We start from the raw sequence: 23,378 nt of genomic DNA, 5'->3' as shown, positions 1-23,378 counted from the left end.
TTGAACTGGGACGTAGAGCGATGTTCGGACTTAGTCATGCAGTGAATCATCTGCAGACCTTGTAAAAACACATATCCACACTTTACTTCTTATGAAGTGGACACTGTAATTAACTTCATCATATCCTTTCTACCACATATGAATATGGTTATTTATAGTAATTTCATACTCCTCAAGGGTGAGGAGGCCTGAGCTAATATGAGAGAGAAGCAGCAGCTTGCTTTTTTGACTTCTGGGTAAAAGAGGTCCATTTCTCTTTTCTCCTAATAGATACTAACAAGGATAAATGTTACACTATTATCATAGGCAGCCATTCTATGTCCTTGAGGGGAACTAGACATGACAAGACAAAACATCTTGTCATGTAATATAAGTTTTCTTATTGTTTAAGCCAGTTTGAGTCAGATTTAAGTTCTTCACATTTAAAAGCATCTTGAATTTTGAAGATGTTCACTGTTCATGATAAACAACCAGGGTTGAAAGCCATTGGACTTGAAAAGTAATAATTTGAAATTCAAAAGGAATTTAACAAACCAGATTGATCTTTAGAACTGGGAAGAAAAGGAAAAAATGAGAATCAAAACCCAATCTATGGAGCAATCTCCTCATTATAAAAATGTATGTACAAATTTCAAACAATGCACATACGTATAATTCTTTCTTTGGATCCTCCTTTAACAGTGATTACCACAGAACCAAGCACACTGATGTTATTTAAAAACTATAACATATATAAAATAATTAGTTTGAGACTTCCATTAGCTTTATGTTATTCCCTTTGCCTTCAAACATATTTCAGTATATAAAATAAAATCAAAATACTGTTGTTAAATCAGCTCAGTAAGAAACTCTCAACTTTAAAATGCTATCGATCTGCTGATACCATAGGAAAGCTAATGAGTTAATTATTAAATACTTTTATTCACACATTCATGTCAAGAATAATCACTACATAGCTCATTTTATAGACAATGTTCTGCTGTTAAGACTAACACAGAACCGAATTAAATGAAAATCTAATTTCCACAAATGTTCTTAGCTCATTTACATGGCTCTGAAATAATACAGCTACAGAAAACTTAAGTGAAACCTATAATCAAATCATATGGGCATTCGTTTAATAAATTGTTCAAAACTAAGGATCTACAAACAGCTACTAATTTATGAAGTACCTAAGTAAAAGCTAAAATTTTATTTCAAAAGTTTTACACAATTTTCTGTATACCTATTATTTGGAGGTTGTGGTACAAAAATATTCAAAGGTATTGGCTGACTTTGAAGAAATACAGCATATTCTACTAGAGCACAGAGATAAACCTAAAGCTGGACTTATGATTTTACTAGATTTTTTTTGTTTTGTTTTTGACTTTTTTTAAAAAATAAATTTATTTATTTTAGTTGGGGGCTAATTACTTTACAATATTGTAATAGTTTTTGCCATACATTGACATGAATCAGCCATGGGTTTACATGTGTTCCCCTTCCTGGACCCCCCACCCACCTCCCTCCCCATCCCATCCTTCTGGGTCATCCCATTGCCCCGGCCCTGAGCATTTGTCTCATGCATCGAACACGGAATGGTGTTCTGTTTCACATATGATAATATACATGTTTCGATGCTATTCTCCCAGAACGTCCCACCCTCACCTTCTCCCTCAGAGTCCATAAGACTGTTCTATGCATCTGTGTCTCTTATTCTGTCTCGCATATAGGGTTATCGTTACTATCTTTCAAATTCCATATATATGCATTAGTATACTGTATTGGTGTTTTTCTTTCTGACTTACTTCACTCTGTATAATGGCCTCCAGTTTCATTCATCTTAATAGCACCGATTCAGATGTATTTTTTTTAATGGCTGAGTAATATTCCATTGTGTATATGTACCACAGCTTCCTTATCCATTCGTCTGCTGATGGACATCTAGGTTGCTTCCATGTCCTGGCTATTGTTAACAGTGCTGCGATGAACATTGGGGTACACGCGTCTCTTTCAATTCTGGTTTCCTCGGTGTGTATGCCCAGCAGTGGGATTGCTGGGTCATAGGGCAGTTCTATTCCCAGTTTTTTAAGGAATCTCCACACTGTTCTCCATAGTGGCTGTACTAGTTTGCATTCCCACCAACAGTGATTTTACTAGATGTTTTGAACAAATGAGAACCAGTTTACACATAAGCATATTTGTTGGAATTTTTCATTTACGAATTAAAAGTTGATAATTTGGTCATCCTTACAAAGGCATGTGACTGTGCTGATCCTTCAGTTTATAAGACCACTACCACAACTAAGATGGCTAAACAGAATCCATCTTAAATAAATGTTCTTATTCATTAAATTAAAAAAAAAATCTTAAGTACTGATACTACTTCATGAGAAACAACAGTAAGGATAGTGAGAGAAACTACCTTTGAAAAACTCATAATTAAAGACAGTGACTGCATAAATATTTAAATAAGTACCCAGAATTAATAAATCATTTATGTTATATATAAGCAATAGGGTCTTCTGTCAAGATGAGTAAAAGTTCTTATAAGAGGTTAGGTGAAACACTCATCTTCACTAGGGGAATGACAATGTGTACCAATTAGGTATTTTGACCCACTAGCAGTGGAAGTAAAAGAAGCAAAGCCTTAAAATTTAATTCTCCTTTTTAGATTCACAACTGAATCTACATATATTATTAATCACATTCTATTTGCTACATGAGACAAGAATGCGTTTTTCTCATTTGTCAGTAACATTTTAAAGTAAAATACTAAGCTAACACTTTCAGACTTTTCTATGTACAAACAAAACACCTGGGTATTCTTTATTTAGAGTAATATTTTTCTAACCTGTAAATGGACACAAAAATCAATACAGTTTTCCATTGTATAAAATAATAAACCATAGTGTATAGTACATTAATAGGTGTTTGTTAAATACTTATGAATAAACAATTTGAAACAACTGATTACAACTGTGACAGAAATGTCCAACACTTCAAATCTATTCACCTCTTCTATGACAGACCCTAGATTTTTAGCCGAGAAGATGACCATCTACAATACAGCCCACATTTCTTACTGTCAAGCTGACCATCTAAGTTTTGGCCGTTGTGATATAAACAGAAGTGGCTTGCATGACTTCTGGGATAGGTTCTAAAGAAAAGAAAAGAGGGTCCTTTTTTTACCTTTTCTGCTTCCTACTAGGTAGAATGTTGGAACATGAGCAGATATTTTGAACCATAAAGTCACATGTTTATGGACAGTGGAGTAATAAAACAGGAGCCCAGGTCTCTACTGTGTTATGGTGGAGCCTTCACACCAACCTTAGAGGCTTACCTCTAGACTGTCACTACATCAGAAAAGAATAAACTTCTATCTTTTAAAACAACTATTACTTTGGGCTTCCTGTCATTCAGACAGGAATTATTTTAATTAATAATCACACAAAGTAAAAACATTCTATACATTTGAACAATAATCTTAAATACATTTAAGACACATGTTCAAATCCCAGGCTCTGCAACAATATGATTTTGGGCAGATTACTTCACCTTACCAAGCCTGTCTCTACAACTGTAAAGTGGCAGAAAAATACCTACTTCTTACAATTATTGTGAAGATTAAATATAATGAAGAAGGGGAAAATGAGGAAGCAAGAGGAAAACAAATGTCGGCAAAGAGCGCTAAGAAAAATATAAGCTGGGAAACGGAAATCAAAATGGTATTTTAAAACCTAAAAATAATGTACAAAGTTAATCCAACACATTCTTTATTTCATCTTTTATAACATACAACATCTACAAAATAAGAGTGTATTACATGATATCTAAGGGTTCTTCCAGCTCTAAAACCGTATCACAAAATTATGTTATGTCACAAATACCTGTAATCTATCCAGCAAAGCTGTTTAAAACCTTTCAGCTCCATGCTACTCTTGAAAACACACACACACACACACACACACACACACACACACCCCATACTGATGGTACGCAGGATTCTCTATGATAAATCGTGATCATCTTTTGATTATTTTTATATACTTAAAACTGTGCTGACTCTGCGAAATGTTCCATGCTCCCTGACGTATCTTTCATGTGCACTCTGAGCTACAATTTCTAAGAATCATGTCCTCTGATGACACAACTTACAAATAAAAATTATCCAAAAGACTGAAAACAATCTTCCAACAGTTTGCAGCGTACAGATTTTAACACAGCTGCCTTTAATTAATTGCTCTGATTGTTAATCACATCATTCTTTCTTCAGCTTATTGGTACAGTGTAGTATCAGTTGGATAGGCTTGTTCAAAAGCTGCAGTAATGAACTCCAAAAAATCTTTAGCTTAAAACAACAAAGATTTATTTCTCACTCATTTTACCTGTCTGTCTGGCTGCTGAAGACCTCTACTCTATATAACTGTTCTCCTCTGGAACTCGGACTTATGGAGCAGCCATTCCCTGAAACAATACTAGTAGAAGCAGTACAAGGAAAAGAGCTCTGGAAGACCTCATACTGGCAATTGAATGATTGGCTTGGAAGTGACATGCTCATTTCCATTCACAACTCTATGGCCAGAACTGTTCACACGGCCCAATGACAGAGGGGTCAGAAAGTGCCAAATGGTGCAGAGCCAAAAATATTTAGTAAGCAGTATAAATGACCACCCCAAGTGCCCGCCTGATGACACAGAAAAACGTTAAAGACTTTCTAGTAATACGAACTTGAAAAATTATTAATTTTAATAGTCATATAATCAACTCAACAAAATTAGGACCTTATCAAACATCACTGAATTCACCAACATTCTTCCTATAGAAACTATCAGATTCCAGGGGAATCAACATCAAATGCTTTGAGTAGGTCAATAAAGAAAGAATACACTAATACGTATCTATACATCTGTACCTGCATATTCTCCTAAAGATGGTAGGTACAGTTCTGGGAAAGAGCGATGGCAATGTTTACCCAAATTCAAGGCTTTTAGAAAAGCCATTTAATTTATCCTAATTAGTATTAGTTTCCCATGCCACAATTAGAAAAAACAAATTTTTTTAAAGACTCTTCATATGAGTCAGTAAGTTATTTACCAAGGGTCATATATTTAAATGCCTATAAAGGTTGCAAGTAAAGAAGCAAGTGAAGTGAAACACTAAGAAATGGTGGGCGATAAAGAGAAATGGAGAGTTTATGGCTCATGCAATTCTTACCCAGTGTTAAAACCATGGCCAACGGCTGCCATATTGGAATTCAAGTCAGTGATATCAGATGATCTGAATGGTTAAAGGAACCTGAGAATCAAGATTATGTGGAATCTCACATTTAAAATGTTGGAAACCAACTGAATTTATTTTTTAGGAACACTGTATAGAATAAGGCATTCTACTCACCAAATCAGTTTGCTGGCTGCAAATCTGAAACCTTCAGGTGAGACGAAAGTGAAGATTTCTTTGCACACATCTTTTTGGAAGCTGCCCAATTCTTGACCCTAGTTATCTTAAGCATCTTAAGAACAAACAAAACCCCCTCATTTTATGGGAATGAGGAATCTTGAGGTAAACTACCAGGCTGACAGAACAGACCTAAAATACACTGTGCTGTGCTTAGTCGCTCAGTCATGTCCAACTCTTTGTGACCCCATGGACTGTAGCCTGCCAGGTTCCTCTGTCCATGGAATTCTCCAGGCAAGAATACTAGAGTGGACTGCTATGCCCTCCTCCAGGGCATCTTCGCAACCCAGGGACTGAACCCAGGTATCCCGCATTGCAGGCAGATTCTTTACCATCTGAGCCACTGGGGAAGCCCTAAAATATATCTTATATCTAAAAGTCTGCTTGTTAAGTTATTCAAAATACATAAACATAAAAATTACCTTAGGAAGCATTTTCAGCAGAAGCTCCTAGTTAAGCAGTATTTTAATGAAGTTAAAGCAGAAGTTTAGTTCTTTTGCAGGGATTAAACAAAGGGAACCAAAAGACATATCCAAAAAGACCTCCCAAAATCCAACTATATAGTTCAGATTTTTCTGAAGTAACTGTTGTCCTTCAAATACAGTGCTATACTATGGAACCCTAATAAGCCTTGGGGTTGTTTTGGGAGTATATACAAATTTTTAATAAAGTTACAGTTATTCACCTATTAATGACTTACAGGGATGCATATGTGAGACTGCTTATCTGGGATTAAAATAGGTCTTTCTGTGAAATTAATTTACATAACTTTTGCTTCATTTATCACTATGTTCAAATTAAACTTAAATCCCAGATGCATGACTTTAAAACTATGCTAAAAAACACCATGCTACAATATTTAATTAATAAGTTAGGAAAACAGCTTATCTTTTTTTTCCTTTAATCCTTCCTGTGAGAAATAAAAGTTAAATTGTTGTATGTAAAAAAGAAATTATATATATGGGCAGTCTTTGAATGTCAAGTTTTCCATACATTTATTATCATTTCCTAGACAGTAATTTCAAACTCTGAAGCTTCAAATGATAAAGACAGAGTCATTACAAGACAGACTTTGATGGCCAAAATATCATGGCAGCTATCACCATATCTTCTGTACAGGAGTATTTATTTAATTGTCTGATTATTTTTTACAGTAGAGGTCTTCAAACTGTGCTTAGGAAAATGTAAATACCAAAGAGATTAAAGCAGAACAGAGATGGAGAGACTGAGGGCTTATATTTAATGTGTAAATGAATATTAGCAAAAATTATCACTCTCCACCCTCTTTATCTGGTATTTTGTTTCTTCATAGCATTTATCATATCTAACATCATTTGTCTTAACACTAGACAAAAACAAGACTTGGTTTATACATTACTACACAATTAATAATGCCTAATTTCTGGTAGATGCTCAATATCTGCTCAATGAATAAAATTTTTTTTCTCCTTTGTTAGAAGTGACAGGTTACATTAAGAGGTTTTCTATAAATAAACCAATCTGGCATTTCTGGGATTAGCCTCACTTGACTGTGATGTATTCTTGTTAATGTAAATTGAGTTTAACTTGCTGATGTCTTAAGATTTTTGCATCCCTGTTCATAAAATTAAGTTATATTTTTCCTTATACTGTCATAACTTGCTTTTGGTAACAAATACTTTTATATTATTTAACTGATATATATAGTAGATAGATGTTCTAGAAATTTGTTGAAAGATTATTTTTGTAAAATGGACAACTCTTCTCTGTAACTATAAAATTTGGGAGTTTGGTGTATTTTTGGTGGGGGAGTTGGGAGTTTGGTGTATTTTTGGTGGGGGAGTTGGGAGTTTGGTGTATTTTTGGTGGGGGAGTTGGGAGTTTGGTGTATTTTTGGTGGGGGAGTTGGGAGTTTGGTGTATTTTTGGTGGGGGAGTTGGTACATGGGAATTTGTTTCTGTTTTCTATTTAGCATTATTGATGATTAATTTATTAGTGTTCTTTATTTCTTAGGAAATTTTGTCAAATTACATTTTTCTAAAAAAAAAAAGCATCTAAGATTCAAATTTACTGACAAAATATTCATGAAATTACAATTTCTTCCAGTGTTACTGAGATATAATTGATATACAGCACTGTATAGGTTTAAGGCATACAGTATAATGATAAGACTAACACATCAATACATCATGAAATGATCATCCTAATAAGTTTACTGAACATCCATCATCTCATGTAGGTACAAAATACAAGAAAAAAATATTTTTTCCTTATGTAGAGAACTCTTAGGATTTACTCTCTTATAATTTTCATATATAATATATAGCAGTGTTCATCAAATTAATCATGTTGTACATTACATCCCTAATACTTAACCTGCCTTATAACTGGAAGTTTGTATCTTCTGATCACCTTCATCCAGCTTCCCATTCCTCCAAACCCTGTCTCTCATAACTATAAATCTGATCTGTTTTTTAGTTTGTTTGCTTGTTTGAAGGATAACTGATCGACAACACTACATTTCTGGTGCACAACATAGTGACTTGCTATTTCGGTACATAATAAAATGATTATGATGGTAAGTCTAGTTACTGTCTGTCACCATACAAAGATATTACCTTACAACTGACTGTTATTGTTTAGTCACCCAGTCGTGTCCAATTCTTTGCAACCCCAAGGACTGCGGCATGCCAGAACTCCCTGTCCTTCACCATCTCCTGGAGTTTGTCCAAGTTCATGTCCACTGCATTGGTGATGGCATCCAGTCATCTCATCCTCTGACACCCTCACTCCTTCCCAGCATCAGGGACTCTTCCAATGAGTCGGCTGTTCACATCACGTGACCAAAATACTGGAGCTTCAGCTTTGGCATCAGTCCTTCCAATGAGTATTCAGGGAAGATTGACTAGTTTGTTCTCCTTGCTGTCCAAGGGACTCTCAGGAGTCTTCTCCAGCACCAGAGTTCGAAGGCACCAATTTTTTGGAGCTCTGCCTTGTTTAAGGTCCAGCTCTCACAACCATACGCGACCACTGGGAAGCCCATAGCCTTAACTATACGGACCTTTGTTGGCAGAGTAATGTCACTGCTTTTCAACACACTGTCTAGGTTTGTCATAGCTTTCCTGCCAAGAAGCAATCGCCTTCTGATTTCATGGCAGCAGGCATATTCCGCAGTGATTTTAGAGCCGAAGAAGAGGAAATCTGTCAGTACTTCCACCTTTTCCCCTTCTATTTGCCATGAATAATGGGGCCGGATGTGATCTTAGTTTCTTTAATATTTAGTTAATATTACTGACCAAGAACCCTTAAAATTTTTACCGTACCTGTGATCATATTCCTTTTTGTCTTAAATACTGCTCATTTGTATCTTTCCCCCCTTAATCCCTCTTGTTAGAAATTTGTCTATTGGTCCATATATTGATTTCACTATCTGTCTTTTCATTAATTTCTACTCTATACTCAAGTCTTTTAAAAATCAGTATTTTTGGACTTCCCTGGTGATACAGTGGGTTAAGAATTTGCCTGTCAGTGCAGGAGACATGCGTTTGCTCTCTGGTCCAGGAAGATGCCAGGTACCATGGAGCAACTAAGTCCATGTGCCATAAATACTGAACCTGTGCACTGCAACCACTGAAGTCCATGTACCTATAGCTTGTGCTCCGTAACAAGAAAAGCCGCTGCAATGAGAAACCTGTGTACTGCAATGAAGAACAGCCCCCACTCAATACAACTAGAGAAAGCCCATGTGCAGCAACAAAAATCCTGCACAATCAAAAATAAATATAATAAATAAGTAATTTTTAAAAAATATGCTATTTTTAGGCCAACAAATGTCCATTCACCACATGAGGTGCAACATTAATTTCTGATGTGTGGTGCTCCGTGTCAGAGTTTTAAATATTTTGTAATTTCATATGGGATGTTTTCTTGTCTCTTAAGCTATGGATACTTACTTTCCAAATGTAATTTTTAAAAACTCATTATTGCTATCGTTCAGAAGATGTTTAAATACAATTTTTAAGCTCATTGCTAGTTTCTCAATGAAACTGAGGTCCAAGAATATGCCCAATAACACTAATTTCATGAAATCTGATAAAATTTCCACTATGACAAATTTTACTTTTGTAACATGAAATTTTGTGCTTAAAAATAATTTATATGTTCTGTGCGTCCATGTTTATATATGTACACAATGTTCTTTTAAAATCAAACTTGTCACTGTATTGTTTAATCGTCTATATCCTTACTAAATTTGTGAGGGACTGCTATAAATGTAGACCTGTCCATTTTCCAGTTTTATATTTTTCTGCATAAATTTCAAGTGTATTATTTATTCCACTACATATTTGAGAGCATGCCTAAGTAATGAGTTCTTAGAAGCTATTTTTCCTCATAAATGTGAAGACATGATGCTCTGTGTCTTTCAGGTTTGTTTTCAAGAAGCTCAGTGATATTCTGACTCAAGATCATTGGTATGTGACTCTCCTAACAGCTTTTAGGTTTTTCTCTTTATTTCTGGATGTACTATAATTTCACTGTGATATACCACAATGTGGGCCTTTTATTACTCACTGTCACAAATGCATGGTGAGCCCTAGCATCTGCAAATCCATGTCCTTTATTTTTGAGAAATATTCTCAAATTATGCTTGAATTACTTCCTCTCAAGTTTCTTTTTCTGAAACTCTTAGTATTTGAGAGTTGGGCCTCACAGACTGTTAATTCTCTTCTTTTCTTACCCATATTGTTGATCTTTTCATTCTAGTTTCTGGGAGACTTTTTTAACAATTTTATTTACATATATTTTAAGTTCCATTTGAATTTATTTTACCCTCATTTTCCATTTTCATTCCTCTCCTTATACAAAGGCAACTATTCTAAAATGTTTAATATGACTCTTTATTGCCAAACAAGGATCACTTTGTATACACAGTGTGATGAGTGGTCGTTTTTTCCTTGTTTTAATTTAAAAACTTAAAAAATTTATTTTATATATATATATAAATACCTCTCCTAGTTGAAGCATAGCTGATTTGCAGTGTTGAGTTAGTTTCTGGGGTACAGCAGTTATTCAGTTATGCATCTGTTGAGTTCAGTTGATAAGTCACGTCCAACTCTGTGCCCCCATGGACTGCAGCACACTAGGCTTCCCTGTCCTTCACTCTCTCCTGGAATTTGACCCAATTGATGTCCACTGAGTCAGTGATGCTATCTAACCATTTCATCCTCTTCTCCTTTTGCCTTCAATCTTTTCCAGCATCTGTGTCTTTTCCAATGAGTCGGCTCTTTGCATCAGGTGGCCAAAGTATTGAAGCTTCAGCATCAGTCCTTCTAATGAATATTTAGGGTTGATTTCCTTTAGGATTGACTGATTTGATCTCCCTGCAGTCCTAGAAACCCTCAAGAGTCTTCTCTTGCACCACAATTTAAAAGCTTCAATCCTTTGGTGTGGTCCAACTCTCACATCTGTACATGACTACTGGAAAAACCATAGCTTTGACTATATGGACCTTAGTTGGCAAAGTGCTAACTCAACTTTTTAATTCACTGTGTAGGTCTGTCATAGCTTTTCTTCCAAGGAGCAAGAGTCTTTTAATTTTGTGGCTTCAGTCACTATCCACAGTGATTTTGGAACCCAAGAAAATAATATCTGTCCCTGTTTCCACCTTTTCCCCATCTATTTGCCACAAAGTGATGGGACTGGTTGCCATGATCTTAGTTTTTTGAATGCTGAGTTTTAAACCAGTCTTTCACTCTCCTCTCGGCCCTTCATCAAGAGGCTCTTTAGTTCCTCTTTGCTTTCTGCCATTAGAGTGGTATCATCTGTATATCCAAGGGTCTTGATATTTCTCCCAACAATCTTGATTCCAGCTTGTGATTCATCCAGTATGGCATTTTGCATGATATACTCTGCACAGAAGTTAAACAAAAAGGGTGACAACAGCCTTGTTGTACTCCTTTCCCAATTTTGAACCAGTTTGTTGTGTGTAAGGTTCCAGCTGTTGCTTCTTGACTCACATACTGGTTTCTCATGAGACAGGTAAGGTGGTCTGGTATTTCCATCTCTTTAAGAATGTTCCACAGTTTGTTGTGATCCACACAAAGACTTCAGCAAAGTCATGAAGTAGAAGTAAATGTTTTTCTGGAATTTCCTTGCTTTCTCTATGATCCAACGAATGTTGACAATTTGATCTCTGGTTTCTCTGGCTTTTCTAAATCCAGGCTGTACCCCTGGAAGGTCTTGGTTCACATACTGCTGAAGCTTATATTCTTTTCCATTATGGTTTATTACAGGATACTGAATAAAGTTCCCTGTGTTATACAGTAGGATCTTGTTTATCTACTTTATATATTTTAGATTGTATCTAATTTCAGACTTCTAATTTATACACCCCCATTTCCCTTCCTCTTTGGGAAACCATAAATTTGTTTTCTATGTCTGTGAGTCTGTTTTATAAATAAGTTCATTTATGTCACAGATTCCACATGTAAGTGATAACATTTAATATGTCTTTCTCTGACTTAATATAATCTCTAGAACTATCCATGTTGCCGCAAATAACACTATTTCATTTTTTTTTTAATGGCTGAGTAGTGTCCCATTATGTATATGCCCTATCTTCTTTCCCCATTCATCTCTTGATGAACATTTAGGTTATTTCCAAGTCTTGACGGACTGTAAACAGTACTGCTATGAACACGGGGGGTTACATGTATCTTTTTGAATTAGAGTGTTCTCTAGAAACAGACCCAGAGTAGGACTGCAGGGTCATATAGCAGCTCTATTTTTAGTTTTTTAAGGAACCTCCATGCTGTCTTCCATAGTGGCTGCACCAATTTACATTCCCACCAACTGTGTAGGAGGGTTCCCTTTTCTCCATACTCGGTCCAGCTTTTACTATTTGCAGATTTTTTTAAATGATGGCCATTTTGACTGGTGTGAGATAATATCTTATTGCTGTTTTGATCTGCATCATTTCTCTAATAAATAGCAATGTTGAGCATCTTTGCATGTGTCTGTTGGCCATCTATACATCTCCTTTGGAGAAATGCCTGTTTAGGTCTTCTGTCCATTTTTTGATTGGGTTTCTTTTTTTGTTATTGAGTTGTGTTGGCTGTTTGTATGTTTTGGAAATTAAGCCCTCACTGGTCGCATCATTTGAAAACATTTTTTCTCAGTCTGTAGGTTTTCTTTTCATTTTGATGACGGTTTCCTCTGCTGCGCAAAAGCTTCTAAGTTTGATTAGGTCTCATTTGTTTATTTTTGCTTTTATTTCTATTGCCTTATGAGACTGACCTAAGAAAATATTGGTACGACTTAGGTCAAAGAATGTTTTGCCTATGATCTCTTCTAGGAGTTTTATAGAGTCATGTCTTATACTTAAGTCTTTAATCCATTTTGAGTTTATTTCTATGTCTGATGCAAGAGTGTTTTAACTTCACTGATTTATATGTAGCTGTTCAGCTTTCCCAACACCACTTGTTAAAGGTGATGAGGGATACTGACCACTTTTCCCTTTCACAAGGTATCACACTGGGAACATCATACTCACCTAGTGAGTAAGAAGTAGCAACTACTCTATAGACTTATTGGTAAGACATTTATGTACCAGGAAGTGGGAACTAAATCCAACCAAAATTCAGGGAAGGTGGCTCAATGGTAAAGAATCCACCTGCCAATGCAGGAGACACAGGTTTGATCCCTGGTCCAGGAAAATCCCACATGCCAGGGAACAACTAAGCCCATGAGCTACAACTATTGAGTCTGCGCTCTAAAGCCTGGGAACCACAACTACTAAGCCTAAATGCCTTAGAGTCTGTGCTCCACAACAAGAGTAGCCACTGCAATGAGAAGCCCAGGTGCCACAACCAAAGAATAGCCCCCACTTGCTGCAATTAGAGAAAAGCCTGCACAGCCTAGATAAAATCAATTAAAAAAAAAATTCAGGGAATTTTACTATAGGTTCAGTGATGCAGACCATCTTGAGATATGTCCGAAGGGAAAGTAAGTTGTTGCATCTGGCCCATCTCACAATTTAAAAAACCAAAACAGCCCAATGCCTAGAGATACAATATACTTTGGATTGTGGAGGTAATACATTCTCATTCAGGTGTTACTCTGGCTCATTTACTGAGTGATCCCAAACCTGCTAATTTTGTGTGGCGCCCAGAAAAGAGATGGCTCTGCAATAGATCCAAGCTTCTGTCCAAGCTGCTCTGACAGGAGTCATATGAACCAGCAAACCCAATGGTGCTTGAAATGCCAGTGCAGACGGGGATGCTGTTTGGAACTTTCAGCTGGCCCCTACGGGAGAACTGAAGCACAGGCCCTTAGGCACATGGAGTGAAGCCCCACCATCCCCTGCACCTAACCATTCTCCTTGAAGAAACAGCTGTTGTCCTGCTACTGGGCCTTAGTAGAGGTTAAATGTTTAACCATGGGCCATCAGGTTACCATGTGACCTGAGTCGCTGCTCACCATGAACTGGGCATTATCTGACCCACCAAGCCATAAAGTTGGAGATGCATGGCAGCACTCCATGATCAAATGGAAGTTGTACATAGGAGATGGTTCCAAGCAGGTTGTGAAGGCATAGTAAGCAAGCATCCACTGTATGGCGCAATCTTCCATAACCAAAACTCACAGATCCAGGAATCAAGGGGTAGAAATGGAAGCAGCATCACTCACTATTACCCCTAGTGATCCACTAGGAAAATTTTTGTTTCCTGTCCCCATGACCTTATGCTCTTACTGGCCTAGAGGTCTCAGTTCCAAAGGAAGGAATGCTTTCATTGGGAGACATGACAATGATTCCACTGAAGTGAATTTGCTCAGTTGTGTGCGACTCTTTGAGATCCCATGGACTTGCAGCCTACCAGGCTCCTCCATCTGTGGTATTTTCCAGACAAGAGTACTTGAGTAGGTTGCCATTTCCTTCTCCAGGGGATCTTCCCGACCAAGGGATCAAACTCAGGCCTCCCACATTGCAGGCAGACACTTTACCCTCTGACCCACCAGGGAAGCCACTGAATTGAAAGTTAAAACTGCCACCTGGACATTCTAGACTCTTCACATTTCTGAACCAACAAACCAAGAAGGGAGTTACTAGGCTGCTGGGATGACTGGATCAAGGAAAAACTGAATTGCTTCTCCACGATGGAGGTAAAGAAGAGCCTATATGGAATACAACAGATCGCCAGGGGCATCTCTTAGTATTATTATGCCCTGTCATTAAAATCAATAGAAATCTACTACAACACAATTCAGGCAGGACTACAAATAGCCTAGACCCTTCAGAAATGAAGGTTTAGGGTCACCACACAAGGTATAGAACGATGACCAGCTGAGTTTCTTGCTGAAGGGCAAATATAAAGCTGAAGGGGGAGGTGGTCCTAAGATGGCGGAGGAATACGACGGGGAGACGACTTTCTCTCCCACAAATTCACCAAAAGAACATTTAGATGCCGAGTAAATTCCACAAAACAACTTGTGAATGCTGGCAGAGGACATCAGACACACAGAAAGGCAGATCATAGTAAAGAAATCAAAGAGGACACAAATAGATGGAGAAATATACCGTGTTCATGAATCAGAATAATCAATATAGTGAAAATGAGTATACTACCCAAAGCAATCTATAGATTCAATGCAATCCCTATCAAGCTTCCAATGGTATTCTTCAGAGAACTAGAACAAATAATTCCACAATTTGTATGGAAATACAAAAAACCTTGAATAGCCAAAGCAATCTTGAGAAAGAAGAATGGAACCGGAGGAATCAACCTGTCTGACCTCAGGCTATACTACAAAGCCACAGTCATCAAGACAGTATGGTACTGGTACAAGGACAGAAATATAGATCAGTGGAACAAAATAGAAAGCCCAGAGATAAATCCACGCACCTATGGACACCTTATCTTTAACAAAGGAGGCAAGAATATACAATGGAGAAAAGACAATCTCTTTAACAAGTGGTGCTGGGAAAACTGGTCAACCACTTGTAAAAGAATGAAACTAGAACACTTTCTAACACCATACACAAAAATAAACTCAAAATGGATTAAAGATCTAAACGTCTAAGACCAGAAACTATAAAACTCCTAGAGGAAAACATAAGCAAAACACTCTTGGACATAAACCACAGCAGGATCCTCTATGATCCACCTCCCAGAATACTGGAATTAAAAGCAAAAATAAACATATGGGACCTAATTAAACTTAAAAGCTTTTGCACAACAAAGGAAACTATAAGCAAGGTGAAAAGACAGCCCTCAGAATGGGAGAAAATAATAGCAAATGAAGCAACGGACAATTAATCTCAAAAATATACAAGCAACTCCTGCAGCTCAATTCCAGAAAAATAAATGACCCAATCAAAAAGTGGGCCAAAGAACTAAACAGACACTTCTCCAAAGAACTAAACAGACACTTCTCCAAAGAACTAAACAGACACTTCTCCAAAGAAGACATACAGATGGCTAACAAACACATGAAAAGATGCTCAACATCACTCATTATCAGAGAAATGCAAATCAAAACCACAATGAGGTATCATTTCATGCCTGTCAGAATGGCTGCTATCCAAAAGACTACAAGCAATAAATGCTGGAGAGGGTGTGGAGAAAAGGGAACCCTCTTACACTGTTGGTGGGAATGCAAACTAGTACAGCCGCTATGGAGAACAGTGTGGAGATTCCTCAAAAAACTGGAAATAGAACTGCCATATGACCCAGCAATCCCACTGCTGGGCATACACACTGAGGAAACCAGACTTGAAAGAGACACGTGTACCCGAATGTTCATTGCAGCACTGTTTATAGTAGCCAGGACATGGAAGCAGCCTAGACGCCCATCAGCAGATGAATGGATAAGGAAGCTGTGGTACATATACACAATGGAATATTACTCAGCCATTAAAAAGAATACATTTGAATCAGTTCTAATGAGGTGGATGAAACTGGAGCCTATTATACAGAGTGAAGTAAGCCAGAAAGAAAAACACCAGTATACTAATACATATATATGGTATTTAGTCAATCGGTAAAGATAACCTTGTATGTGAGACATCAAAAGAGACACAGATAAACAGAACAGTATTATGGACTCTATGGGAGAAGGCGAGGGTGGGATGATATGGGAGAATGGCATGGAAGCATATCAATTATCATATGTGAAATGAATCGCCAGTCCAGGTTCGACGCATGATACAGGGTGCTCGGGGCTGGTGCACCGGGGTGACCCGGAGGGATCGGATGGGGAGGGAGGTGGAAGGGGGGTTCTGGAAGGGGAAAACATGTACACCCATGGTGGAATCATGTCAATGTATGGCAAAACAAATACAATATCGTAAAGTTGAAAAATAGAAAATAAACTAAAAAAAAAGTATAAACAGCATATAAATAGTCATATTCTCTCAATAAAGTAGTTAATTCATTAAAAAAAAAAAGCTGAAGGGGGAGTGTGCAAAAGTAGTTAAGAACACCAACTATGACCATATGATCAGTTACAGAAATGAGGACCATATAACCATGAGTATTTATTTTGATATGAATATGCTTGTGTGTATGAAGTAAACATCTTTGTTTTTCTTCCCTCTCTTATCTCTTCATCATTCAACATAAAATATACTGACTTTATATTATAGTATATAAAGTATATATACAAATAACATCACAGTATTTAAGTTATGGAATATCAAGGAGAAGAGTAAAGATCTGGGGTTTGCATTCTCCTCTGGGGAAAGGATTAGTGTATTTTTGGTTGTACATAGGATAGTTGTATCATATTAGGTGGTAGTATGACTCTGTTATTGTCTTTATTTGGAAGCTCAGTGTGGTTTAAGGAGATGTCTGTAAGTGTCAGTTTGACAAGAGGGGGACTTGTAATGGTTAATCCTAAGTGTCGTCTTGGACAAGATTAATATTGAATCAGCTAACTTTGTTTAAGCAGACTGCTCTCCATAATGTCGGTGGGACTCATCCAATCAATTGCAAGATTTGCTCAGAACAAAAAGAAGAGCCTCACCAAACGAAAGAGAATACTCCAGCATACTGTCTTCAGACTTCATCTACACCATCTGCTCTCCTGAGTCTGGCTGCTGGTCTTCAGACTGGAACTGTACCATCAGCTCTCTTTGATCTCCACCCTGTCAAGACACTGCAGATTTTGACTTCCCAGATTCCATAATCATCTAAGTCAATTCCCTAAAACCTCTGAATCTCTCTCCGTGTGTGTGTGTGTGTGTGTGTGTGTGCGCGCGCCTCCATCTAATTGGTTTTGTTTCTCTGCAGAACCCTGATGAATACAGATTTTTCATTTATATAAATGCTATTGTCACTAGTCCCTGGTGGCTCAGACGGTAAAGCATCTGCCTACAATGTGGGAGACCCAGGTTCGATCCCTGGGTCAGGAAGATCCTCTGGAGAAGGAAATGGCAACCCACTCCAGGACTCTTGCCTGGAAAATCCCACGGACGGAGGAGCATGGCAGGCTACAGTCCAGGGGTTGCAAAGAGTCAGACACGACTGAGCAACTTCACTTTCTTTTTATTGTTACCACCTCCTCATTCTGTTTCTTACATCTTCCACTACGTATTATGTGCATGTGTGCACCTAACCAATTGCTTCTGATTGCTATGTAAAAGTCTGTGTATGAATGGATTGAATTGTGTCCCTTAAAGGTATGCTGAAGTTCAAACCTCCGTACCTATAAATGAGACATTTGGAATGAGAATTTTCAAATGTAATCAAGTCAAGATGAGGTGAACAGGGTGGGCCCAACACCAATATTCTTAGTTGCTCAGTCATGTCCGACTCTTTGCGACCCTGCTAGGCTCCTCTGTCCATGGAATTCTCCAGGCAAGAATACTGGAGTGGGAAGCCATTCCTTTCTCCAGGGGATCTTCCCGACTCAGGGATCAAACCCTAGTATCCTGCACTACAAGCATATTTCTGAGCCACCAGGGAAGCCCCTTATATAACTCCAATATGGCTGTCCCTTTAAGAAGAGGAAAACACCATGTAAAGACATACAGTGAGATACACAAAAATAAACTCAAACGGATCAAAGACATACAGTGAGATACACAAAAATAAACTCAAACGGATCAAAGACCTAGATGTAAGGCCAGACATTATAAACCTCTTAGAGGAAAACAGTGGCAAAACACTCTGACATAAATCAGAGCAAGATCTTTTTTGACCCACCACCTCCTAATGAAAATAAAAACAAAAATAAGTAAATGGGACATAATTAAACTTAAAATTTTTTGCATAGCAAAAGAAACCATAAACAAAATTAAAAGACAACCCACAGAATGGGAGAAAATATTTGCAAAAGTCCCACAAGGGATCAATCTCTGAATTATACAAAGAGTTCATCCAGCCCTATACCAAAAGAACAAACAACCCAATCAAAAAATGGGCAGAAGATCTACAGACATTCCTCCAAAGAAGACATCTGGATTGCCAAAAAACAGGTAAAAAGATGCTCAATGTCACTAATTACCAGAGAAATACAAATCAAAACTACAATGAGGTATCACCTCACAGTGGTCAGAATGGCAATTATCAAAAAGTCTACAAGTAATAAATGCGGGAAGGGGCGAATCCTCCTATACTGTTAGTGGGAATGTAAATTGGTACAATCACTATGGAGAACAGTATGGAGGTTCCTTAAAAAACTAAAAATAGAACTGCCATATGATCCAGTACTTTGCTGTATACCTGAAACTAACACAACACTGTAAATCAACCATATTTCCATAAAATTAAAAAAAAAAAAGAGAAAGCCATGTGACAATGGAGGCAAAAGTTGGAGTGATATAGCTGCAAGACAAGGAGTGCCATGGATAAACAGCCACCACCATAATTTAGCAATGGATAAGGGAAGATTCTACCCTCAGAGTCTCGGAGGGATCACACCTTGACTTGGGACTTCTAATCTCCAGAGCTGTGAGAGAATAAATTTGTTGTTTTAAGTCACCCAGTTTATAGTACTTGGTTATAGCAGTACTAGGAAACTAATGTCATTCACAAATTTCACCTATCTACATTCAGATGGTATACAGAATAGACAGACTGCCTCTAACTTCCTGCTGCTACAAATAATACTGCAATGAACATTCAAATACATATCCCTTATGAAACTTTTACAAATACCCTGAGGTATATGCCTAGAAATGAAATTACTGATCATAAGGCATCTGTATTCCTAACCTAAAGACAACTAGACTAAGCTCCAGAATGGCTGCAGAGTCTACATTCCTATTAACACACTTGGCATTATCCAGTGTAAATTGTAGAAAGTCCACAAATTTCTCCCTTCTAGAGCGAAGCCTTATTTCTCTAATCCTAAGTATTGGCTGGACTTAGTGACTTGCCTCTAATGAATAGGAAAGTGATAGTATGCAATTTGGAAGAAGAATTTGTCTGCTCCCTTTTGGATCACCTGCTCTGGGGGAAGCCAGATGCCATATATCTTAGTCAGCTCAAGCTGCTGTAACAAAACACTATAAACTGAGTGGCTTCTCAACAAAAGAACTTTATTTCTTACAGTTGTACAGGCTGGAAGTCCAAGATCATAATGCCAGCATAGCTGCATTCTGGTGAGGACATTCTGGGTTGCAAATGGCTGACTTCTTTGTATTTTTATATGGGGGAAGAAAACAGTAAGTCAATTCTCTGGTCTCTTCTTATAAGGGTGCTAATCCCAGTCACGAGGGCTTCACTCTTGTGAGCTGATAATTTCCTAAAGGCCCCACTGCTAAGTACCATCACATCAAGGATTAGATTTCAACCTATAAAGATTTTTTTGGGGGGGGGGGCGGGGGGCGGGGACGACACACATCTAGTCCATAGCACCATGTCATTAGGAGCAATCAGTCTTACAGATCCACTCAAGCAGCCCTGTGAATAGGCACATGCAGAGGAAAATGAAGACCTTCTGCCACAGCCAGCAAGAAACTGAGTCTTTCTGCCAACAGCTGTGTGAATTCAACCATCCTGGAAGCAGGTATTTCAGCCCCAGTCAAACCTTCAAATGACAGCTCGACTGAAACCTCATGAGAGATGCTGAGCTACAACCTACAATGCTACTGGATTCCTGATCCTTAGCATCTGTGAGATTATGTTTGTTGTCTGAAGATGATAAACTTTGGGGATAACCTGTTAATGAGGAAAATGCATTCAGTTTTCTAGTTTTGTCCAAATAATAGATATAAAGTGGTATCTCATTTGTTTTAATTTACACTTTCTGACAAGTAATGACTGAGCATCTCTTATAGTCTTACTAGCTTTGGGGTTCCTCCTATAAATATTGCCTCTTTAGAAACTGTATGCATTTTTATATTAGGATGGCTGTTTTTTTCCTTTTGATTTTTAGGAGTTCCTTACATTTCCTAGATGTTAGATCCTTTGTTAGTTTTACATTTTACAAACATCTCCCATCCTATCATGACGTCCTTTCAATACACAGAACTCTTTAATCCTGATGGAAACAAATTTATTCCTTTTTACTCACGCAATATGCTTTTACAGTTTTGTACACAGGGACTTCCCTTGTGATCCAGTGGTTAACAGTCCACCTTGCATCGCAGGGTTCATAGGATTGATCCCTGATCAGGGAACTAAGATCCCACATGCTGCGGAGCAAGTCAGCCTACATACAGCAACTAGAGAGTCTGTGCACCGCAACTAGAGTCTGTGTACCACAACAAATACCTGATGCAGCCAAATAAATAAAAACTTTTTAAAAGCTTTGTATACAAAGTCCTTCCCCATTCCTATGTTACAAACAAAATCTGTCAACATTTCCTTCTACTAGAGTTACATCCTTTACATTTCATATCTGTTCATATTTTAAATTTAGAGCTCACTTTGGCTCTATGATACTCCTTATTTATTAATATAACCTCTATTTCAGGTTCCACAAATAGAATAGCTTCTTTCAGCCTTCTGAAGGTATAACTGTCTTTCAACTTTTCTTTCTCTCTATACCATTGCTGCTTCTTCCAAATAACTTGTTTCCATCTTTCTGCTTTGGCTTTCATCTTTTATGTTACAGGTTTTCCTCAACTGTAAATCTCCAGCTGTCCATGCATATATTAGAATAAGTATTAAATGTTGTTTACAAGTTCTGCATGGGGTCATGACTCGTGAGTTTAGTGTAAAGCAGCTGTTCTCAAAGTGTGGTCCAGGAATTCTTGGGAGTCATCAAACAATAACTTTCAGGGAGTCTTAAGGTCAAAACTATCTTCATTATTAATAGTGAGACATTATATGGCTTTTCCACTCTCATTTTCTCACAAGTACACAGTGTTCTGCCAAGGCTATATACAGGACATGGCATAGTACATCTGACTAAATGCAGAAGCAGATATTAAAATCCAGCTAATTTTTTACTAAGTTTGGACATCAGATTTTAAAATGTGAAAATGTTACAATGTTATTTTTGTTTTGGAAAATAGTTATTATTTTTCATAGAAGTATATTACATTAACATATAATGGGTTTATCATTTTTAAAGGAATACCCAAAAACTTTGCTTTCATTTATAATACAGTAAATAGCTATAACTCACATTCTAACAAGTTCTTAGGGAGTCCTCAAATATCTGAGAACCACTGCTTCAGAGTAACAGAGCAGGAACAGACACTTCAGTGCCAGTGCTGTTCAAGTCTCGAGTTTTAGACAAGTTTGTTTTCCAAGAGTACCCTTCTAACCTCTTCCTTAAAGGGCACATACCTCTACAAATCAAGGACTCAAAGAGTGATTAAGCAATGAGATCTTCAACTTTTCAAATGCAGACTTTCCATTTAATCACCATTTTAGGTTTGAAGGCCCAACCTTCACCTGTATCTGGTGTATGTTCTCCCATTAACAGCTTTTCTCCTTGATGATAAACAGGCAAACATCTAGCTGTACAGGAGGCAAGGGAGCTGAAGTCTAACTGCACTTTTTAAAGCCTTAAAACCAGTACTCTGGGATTTAGCCTTGTCCTACACTCAGCCTTCACAGGTACTGTGCTACTAATTCCTGAGTTGGGGGTGGGGGAGGTGTATGTGTGGCGCAGATTGGCCTGATGTGGCTTGTTCCTTGTAGCTTCCATTCCTGCAGCTGCTAAGTCGCTTTAGTCGTGTCCGAATCTGTGTGACCCCATAGACAGCAGCCCACCAGGCCCCGCCGTCCCTGGGATTCTCCAGGCAAGAACACTGGAGTGGGTTGCCATTTCCTTCTCCAATGCATGAAAGTGAAAAGTGAAAGTGAAGTCGCTCAGTCGTGTCCAACTCAGCAACCCCATGGACTGCAGCCTACCAGGCTCTTCCGTCCACGGGATTTTCCAGGCAAGAGTACTGGAGTGGGGTGCCATCACCTTGCAGACTTACTTTCAACTACTGTTGGTATGCTAAGTTGGTTACATATCCATTCATTTATTTTTCAGTTTCTAAAACATAATTTATAGAAGAATTAATGGATATTGAAAAGCAACTTCAGGAACTTCCCTGGTGGTTCAGTGGTGGAGAATCCACCTGCCAATGCAGAGGACATTATTGGACCAGGGGGTTCAATCCCTGGTCCAGGAGGATTCCACATGCTATGAGGCTTTGCCCATGCACCACAACTACAGAACCAGTGTCTAGAGCCCACAAGCCACAATTGCTGAGCCCATGAGCCCTAGAGCCTGTGCTCCACAGCAAGAGAAGCCACTGCAATGAGAAGCCTGTGCACGGCAACTAGAGAGTAGTCCCTGCTCTCTGCAATTAGAAAAAGCCTGCACGCAGCAACGAAGATCCAGCACAGCAAAAAATATATATATAAATAAACAAACATTAAAAAAGAAAGCAACTCCACTCAAAATTTTAGTAAGAATTTGAACAGCACAAGTAATCTGTTTTACACAAAAACATAAGAGATGAGAGAACACTATCATAGGATGTTTTTTAGAAAATGATGACAGTCCACGTT

General features: G+C 37.8%; 1 protein-coding gene across 8 annotated transcripts in view; it reads right to left on the bottom strand.

Moving 5' to 3' along the window:
- The window catches only part of FBXO11 (F-box protein 11), a 113,184-nt gene that overhangs the window by 57,603 nt on the left and 32,203 nt on the right, over positions 1–23,378 (bottom strand). Inside the window, exons 3-4 of one of the 8 annotated variants that reach the window (XM_081591240.1) lie at positions 19,969–20,053; positions 17,440–17,560 (exon numbers count right to left, since the gene is read on the bottom strand). The exons of 6 other annotated variants lie outside the window; for them this stretch is intronic. In XM_081591240.1, the coding sequence (XP_081447366.1) occupies positions 17,440–17,482 (43 nt within the window). In that variant the 5' untranslated portion in view covers positions 17,483–17,560; positions 19,969–20,053. Of the gene's footprint in view, positions 1–17,439; positions 17,561–19,968; positions 20,054–23,378 lie in introns of those variants that run through there. One more of the 8 variants, XM_081591241.1, reaches the window with a different exon arrangement.

Source organism: Giraffa tippelskirchi, chromosome 4, assembly GCF_054371585.1.
Source record: "Giraffa tippelskirchi isolate mGirTip1 chromosome 4, T2T-mGirTip1v1.2.pri, whole genome shotgun sequence".
In the NCBI taxonomy this organism is placed as follows: Eukaryota; Metazoa; Chordata; class Mammalia; order Artiodactyla; family Giraffidae; genus Giraffa; species Giraffa tippelskirchi.
This window is presented reverse-complemented; position numbering and strand designations above follow the sequence as displayed.